This window comes from Gavialis gangeticus, unplaced genomic scaffold, assembly GCF_001723915.1.
Source record: "Gavialis gangeticus isolate Ggan-Ray unplaced genomic scaffold, GavGan_comp1, whole genome shotgun sequence".
In the NCBI taxonomy this organism is placed as follows: Eukaryota; Metazoa; Chordata; order Crocodylia; family Gavialidae; genus Gavialis; species Gavialis gangeticus.
The window spans coordinates 29021594-29029154 of NW_017729026.1; the positions used below are offsets into that span (position 1 = coordinate 29021594).

The window sequence follows — 7561 nt, forward strand, 5'->3', positions numbered from 1 at the left end:
ACAAAAAAAAAAAAAAAAGAACTAATACAGTTGTCCTGGGTGGGATTGTTCTCTATTTATTGGCCAAAAGAACATTGAATTATTGCCACATGAGAAATTCCAATTTGGGAGTCATTTCAAGGCTCTTGTTTCCCACAGTTACACACTAAAAATAAACAAACACGATATTGGCAGTGTAAAGTTAAGGTGAGTCTCAGTTGCAAATAGAGTATTTCTTAGCAGTTGCTATTTGTAGGAATAGACGCTGTAATGAATGCATTCAGCTGTCTAAAAATGTGGATGCCAGCAATGACTTCTAGGGAAAGCAAATGATGTCACCACCACAATTCCAGAACTTTCTAAAAACATTTCTCATATCTCAGGTAGATAACTGAAGGGTTATGAAAGCTCCTAGACTGGTAGCCCTATTAAATAATACTCTTAGTGGAAAAGAGATGATCAGAAACAGGAAAGGAGTTTTACCATTTCTTTCCCATTTTCCATTGTTAACATTTTAAAAGCATTTTAACTTAGTCTTACTAAGGGCCAAGTTATAAATATTGGTTCCCTTTAGTTTCCCAATCTATGCCAGCTGTTAAAAACAAACTCCAGAATTCAAAATTATTAGAATACTGAGCAACCACAGGATCACACTAGCACGTTTTGTTGTACCGAGGTGAAGGCCTTAGCCACAAAAAAAGAGGATCAGCTGAAGACAGAGTTGCTCAAGCTTTTCTAAATATTCCTTCAGCATATCCATGTCTTGGCTAGTAATAATTAATGGAAAGCTATTCAGCTTCCAGGTCCCTTCTGTTCTTGGCCTCTTTTAGGAGGCTGCCAACAATATTGCTAATAAGTGCAAGATGTCACACTGGCATCCAGGCTGGACAATAATCCACCCAGCAGTTTCTATCTTGTGTCACAGAGATCAATCTATTGACTCTGTTTTGAGTCTTTGTTCATAAAAGTGTTGCTCAAATATCGAGCAGAAGTTCTTTCTATTGTTTCCTCCATTCTTGTTCTCCCATGCTGCTAGCATAACACTATGAGGATGCTTCCAGACATCTGACTGCAACCAAGAGGAAGCTCAAAACATCCACATTGAAATCAGAAGATTTAGTGAAAGTATCGGTACAGGCAGATTTGATAGAAAATAGAAGAAACATTTATTATATAGCTACATAAAATCCTTAATGGAAAATTTCATCAACAATTTAACTATAACTTTTAGGGATTGTGAATAAGCCTATAAGAACCGCATTTACATGTTGGAAAGAAAATAATTTAAAATTATTGTGCTGGAATTTGTTTTCTCCTGTCTCTCAAAGCTGAGCTGTCTTAGAGGTGAAAGCTGCATTTTCAGTGAAAGGTGCTTCCTTTGGAAACCTAAAGACCTCAGATTGAACAAAATCAGCACAGCATTGTTTGAAATGCAATAAATGGGAACACAGAAAGCTGAAAAGAGCAAGAGCCTTCCACTTTCCTGGGATGCACTCATGTTGAACTGCTCATTTTCAGAGAAAGGCCCTTTCTGTGACTTTATCCCAGGTTTCAGCCTTCAAACAGATTATGCTGAATAAACCAATGTAATGCTACAGGCTGCTAAGCCATGTCGTTTTAACTTACTAGCTTGCTGGGCTAAATGTGAGATTACTGTGTTAAGGTCATTACCAGAGATATGTACAGCTTTGGAAGATTTCAATGCTCTGGGATTTTGGAGCATTAGAGCAGCAGAGGTCCTCTAGGAAGATGTACTACTCAGAAATTTTGAATTGCAAATGAATGATGTACGTTATACACATGCTATTAGCAAAGCGTTTAAGTTTTCAAAGCTACATTCTGCAAATATATAGCATATAAAGAATACCTAATCATGCAGACTGATCAAAGAAAAAATAGGGCTAGAATAAAGCTCAAAGGATCTAGTCCAACCTTTTTTGCTGTTATATTACATTATTGGCTCCTGTTCAGCTTGTGGTCCACAAAAACTCTCAAGTACCTTACTGCAGTACTGCTTCCTTCCTGGTTATTCCCTATTTCGTGTCTGTACATTTAACTATGCCTTTCTAGATATAGTACTTTACATTTGCCTTTATTGAATTTTATCCTATTCATGTTGGGCCATTTTTCCAAACTATCAAGGCTATTTTGAACACTAATCCTGTCCTTTGGGGTGATTTTTGCTTCACCCAGTTCATCACCATGCACAAATTTACAAAGTGGACACAAATCCCATTTGCCAGTTCATGATATAGATATTGAACACTATTAAACGTGGGGCACACTCCTAGGCAATTCCACTTATTAAAAAATATGGTATTAATGCTCCTTTGAAATGATCTGCATAAGCATAGTACTGCCCACCTGGTGCTTACCTTTAAACTTAAGCAACAGATGTGTAAGTAACAAGACACATGCCTACTATACACCAATCACTTATATTCAGAGTTCCTTCCCATCATCTGACTGTACATTTCTTCAGGGATAGCCCTGTGTTTTAATTCTGTTGCTGGAAACTGCAAGGCCAGCAACAGAATTATGTTATGTGTAACACTTATGTGTTACAGAAGTATAAACAACACTTTCTGTGTATTTTACTGGTAATGACCCTAGGCTTTGACACTAGTGTGAGACAGACACCTTAATATTTCATAATGAGGCACACAATCATAGTATGTACTTTGCTCCTTTTTTTTGGTTCATACCTGATAGAGAGGATAGAGCTGTTCAATAACACTGCTGTGCTTACAGAATCTCTGCCATCTTAGCAAGTGTAAATATTTGCTTTGGACCAGCTGGGTAATTCTGTCTGTAAAAAACTTTAATAAAACCAAAAATAACCAATAAGCCACATTTAAGTAAATGGAAGCAAATGGCAACAGCTTCAGGTTATAGGGAACTAAAGTAGTAATAATAGGACATGTCTACATGTTCCATTAGCATACTTAAATAAACTCTGGACCTTATTGCACCTAGGCACCATGTCTGCACATGCACCCAGGAGCACAGCACAACAAGCCAGGTCAGAGCAGCCCCAGCTGGCAGAGGCCTGAGGGTCAGCCTGCCAGCCAGGACTGCTCCAACCCAGTTCAATGTGCTGCAGAGGGGCTGGATGGGACACAAGGGTGCTTCAGTGAGGGACTAGTCAGCAGGCAGCCATTGAACTGAAGCGCCCTTGTGCCCCAGCCATCTGGGGCAGCGCCCACACATGCTGTGCTGCAGGGATTTTTACTCTATGGCAGGACAGTACTTGTATTTATAAGTACTGCCCTGCTGCAGAGTAAATTAAATTTACTCCTGCCTAGCAGGGGCACATGTGTAGACATACATTTATTGCACAGCTAATTAGTCAGTAAACATCTCATGTAGATGCTCCCAGCATGTCCTATATGGAAAAGAGAGCAGCTGGTCAGTCACCTGGGACCTGTGCTCTGCCCCTCTTCCCCTTCCTCCCTACAGAATAGCAATTTTCTTCTCAAATAATTTCAGTGAAGAAAATGCTGCTACTTGTAGGAATAAAATATTAGTCTCTTCAGGGAGGATGCTAGAATGCAGCCCACTAGCAGTAAAAATGTAGCATTATTCTTAACCCCACTGAAAAAGAAAAAAAAAAAAAAACACATGGAAGTTGTTCCAGACTGTCCCAGATGTCTTGGACACCTGTTTATATACCAAACAGAACAGCACAAGTGGTTCACCATTCTCCAAGGAAACACTTTCAGCAAACCATTTTCATGGATGTAGTTTCATGTAATCCTTTCTTTAAGTGAGAGACAGTGTCAGCCACCATAGGACAAGCATATTGGAACACTATGCCACTCCTTGAGCAGCAGTGAAAATACCTGATGCAGCAGCAGAGGCAGGTTTTCTTCTGTGTACTCTCGTCTCAGACAGCTCTCTAGCTCCCTCTGCATGACATCAGCCTGAACAACAAGAGGTTTCGCCTGGGCTACCTGCAAACAAACAGCAACCAACTCTTAGACAGATAGATGCTGTGTGCCCCCAGCTGAAAATACAGATGTTCCAGGGGCACAGGGACAGGACTCACTCCTGTGGAGTATTCATGCTTTGTAAAAGATAAAGCCACCCTTCCCAGAAAGGTCTTAGTGGCCAGCTTTCTTTCTCTCCACAACCTAGGATATCAAAATGAATTTATTTTCAGTTAAAGAAAACTTCATTATGAGCTTGGTCCTGCAGCCTTTGAATTGAGTAGGGATAGTCTTATGCCAAATGCTCCAGAACTGGGTCCAAAATTACTAATATTACAAGAATACATTTTTCAGAGGAAAAAGTATCCTTTTACTAAGTTGCAAAACACTATATTAGGCCTATTCCTGCTCTCCAAGCATTTAGTTGTTAAAAATGGAGACACAAATCACAGCCCTTTGTTCATGAAAAAAATCCACTTTATCCAAAATCAGTTTTTAGTTACTATGTATTTGGAATATAGCTAAAGGGTCTTTGTCATGCCAGCATATGCTTTAGTTACCTGTAAACCTTTCTTCAGTATCATCTCTCTTTCTTTCCTGAAATAAGATGCGTCCTTTGGAATTGGAACAGAGCTGCAAAAAGATTATCCACAAGAATGTTATAGAAAAACAAACAGGAAACAAAGCAGTGCCTGTTAATGTAGTTGTCTGTCACTATTTATGAGGCCCAACACAATCCAAGTAGCATAAAGGGGTGTTAAATACTATCCATAGGGCAAGAGTCCTTTAGGGCTGAAAAAATATTCTGTATCTACATAACATTTGTCAATATGGGAAATCTCAGAATGTGGGGCCTGAATGCTCCTGCAGTCTCTAGCTAAATCCTTAATGGTATACTGGTGTTCAGTATTATTATATCTCTACCCCCAAAGCTTTGGATGACTATGTCATCAATAGCCATGTCATGGCATTCCTTAGTAAACATGCTTTGTAATTTGGAAATTCCAATAACCTGTCCATAGAAAAAAAGAGCTTATATTATACACACACGACATGTACATAATAAAGGGAATGCCTCCGTTGTAGATACACCTGACTAAGTTCAAAGAGTTTGTCTACATGGCACAAGGTAGCAAATACCTATGCCAGCTCCAAATGAGGACTGCCAGGGTAAAAGACTAGTTTGGGTCTTTGAACCACTTAAGCTCCAGAACCAGAACAGGGACAGCACAGCCTATTTTAACTCAAGTGAAATACTGCCCTGATACAGCTAGTTTACCACTGGATAATCCAGGTACTGGTAGCAGTGTAGACAGAGCAATGTTGAGCTCAGCACAGGCATATTTAACTTTATGACTCAGCAAATCAGCCTGTGCCAACATGCACAACACTGAAGCTAAACTGCTCTCAGGACCCACGTTAGCTCTATTATCTCTACAGAACACTGCAGTCTGTCATGTAGGCCATCCTAAATCTCCCAGTGGAGTAAAGAGAAGTTCTGCCCCCTAAGTGAGGCCTGGATGACATGACTTGTTCTTAATACTAATTAATGAGTGAGGCACAGTAGCATATACAGCGGTGAGCAGGGCACCAGTCCCAGGGACTGATTTAGAGGAGAAACCATACTGGTGGGCCCCCAAGTAGCTGGCACCACAGCAGGCAAGACTGCCTGGCCCTGTCCCTTCCCCACACTCTGTCCAAGCTACTGAAGGAGCTCCCTTTGCCTGTGGTGAGGCAACAGGAAGAATGAGAACTGATGTGGAATGGGAGAGGAATTGATAGTGGAGGTCTATTTTTGTTAATGTCTATGCATTAAAATATATGGAAAAATGTTACCTGAATGTATTATACAACTACATAAAAGGAATGTGCATTTTAAAATAGCAAGTGACCAAGTCTCACTTGAATAAGGGCAACAGAATCATGGCCAACAGGAAGGTAGGGGAAACAGCATTAAAATGCACTTCTTTTTACTGTAAGAGGTGTAGGGAAGGATAATCAAGGTTGCAGAGGAGATTATATTTTGTCTGGGATCTACAACATGAAATTGCACTTTCTAAAAAACCCAAACAACCAACCAAACAAAACACCACCATTTTAATTAACTTTCTTTATTGCTGTGAGTCAGTGGAAGACACAGGCTTCTCAAAAAAAAAAAAGTACCCGATTCTGAGCTGTGCATCCAAGCCTCTAAGACAAGAGTAGGCAAAATATAGCCCGTGGGCCAGATCCAGCCTGCAGTGGGTCCCTTAGCTCTGCTTGGCCGAGGCACTGCCCAGCTGTGGCGCATCCTGCTGCCCCTGGGCATTTAGCGGAGCAGGGGTAGCTCCACAGAGGAACTGCCTTTCTAGGCAGCAGCGGCTCCTTCCAGCTGCTGTCACTGGCCCTAGCTCTCCAGTAGCGGCAGGGACCTGCACGCACAGCCCCAACCTGACATATCCCATGCCTGCACCAGACTCACCCATCTGAGCCGAGCAGCAGCAGCAGTAATAGGAGTGGCACCAGGCAGAAACTATTGCTTGGCGTGGGGGGAAAGCAGTCCCTTGCTGCCGCCAGACAGTTCTCACCATAGCCACCTGGAGCCCGTGCCGCACCGAGCTGCCTTGCTCAGTCACTGCTGGGCTCTGTCACTGCCATCTCTGGGCTGCCCAGCAGGGCAGCGGTGATAGCGCAGAGCAGATGCAGGGCAGCCCAGTGTGGCGCAGGCTCCAGGCAGCTGCAGCGAGAACTACCCAGTGGCAGTGAGGTGGGAGGGGTCACTTTCCCACCGTGCTGAGCAAGTTTCTGCCCAGCTGGTGCTGCTGCTCAGCCCAGGCACGCAAGTCCAGAGCAGGTGCATGGTGTGCTGGGTCAGGGTTGTGCACGTGGATCCCCACTACTACCACTGGGCTGAGGCCAGCAGAAGGGGCAACCAGAAGGATCTGCTGCCACCTGAACTGCCTAGAAAGGCAGTCATGCCATGGAACTGCCCTAGCCCTGCTGCATGCGCAGGGGTCGGCAGGGTATGCCACAGTCAGGCCATGTGGAGCAGGCATGGGGTGTGCTGGGGCTGCACACTGTTGGCAGGGAGGCACTGCAGGGTGTGTGGGCTCCACGCTGTTGTGGGGCAGGGGTGGGTGCTAACCAGCTCAGGGGGGCACACGTGGGGGATTCCCATGCACACCCTATGTAACAGGCAGGCCTTCTCAGGGCTGATTTAACCGTGGCCCACCCACTTGTTTCTGGGCTAACTGCCCACCTTCTCGCCCACCACACCTTGTTGTTAATTAATTAATAGATGTCAATTAAGCAGGAGGCTGCCCATTTCCTGCCCTGATGCCAGGGGGCATGATCTGCAGCTCCATTCCTCCCCTACGCTGCAACCCAAGCCTCACAGATGGCATCTCAATGTTATCATTATTGCTGGCCCCCACATTGGGCCCCAGAATCCTCCTAATTGAACCCCGCCTGGATTCCTCTCCTCAGGCAGTCTCATCTGCCTTCATACCGGGCAGCATAGCTCCCTGAACCACTTCCCCTTCGGGTGTGGTCCCCCCCAGGACCTTTCGCTACTAGCCCTGGCCCACCTCCAAGCCAGCCAGAACCCCAGGCCCTCAGCTCTTGGGCATTCCTTGTGGTGGGCCCCTGGCCCTTTGACCCTTCCAGTCCTGGCC

At 44.0% G+C, this 7561-nt stretch overlaps 1 protein-coding gene across 4 annotated transcripts in view; it reads right to left on the reverse strand.

Annotated features, from left to right (window-relative positions):
* Positions 1 to 7561, reverse strand: part of LOC109299620 (transmembrane protein FLJ37396) — a 218140-nt gene that overhangs the window by 188531 nt on the left and 22048 nt on the right. For all 4 annotated transcript variants that reach the window (XM_019520116.1, XM_019520117.1, XM_019520115.1 and 1 more), the window contains exons 3-5: positions 4469 to 4541; positions 3822 to 3932; positions 2685 to 2798 (exon numbers count right to left, since the gene is read on the reverse strand). In XM_019520116.1, coding sequence (XP_019375661.1) covers positions 2685 to 2798; positions 3822 to 3932; positions 4469 to 4541 — 298 coding nt within the window. The remainder of the gene's footprint in view (positions 1 to 2684; positions 2799 to 3821; positions 3933 to 4468; positions 4542 to 7561) is intronic.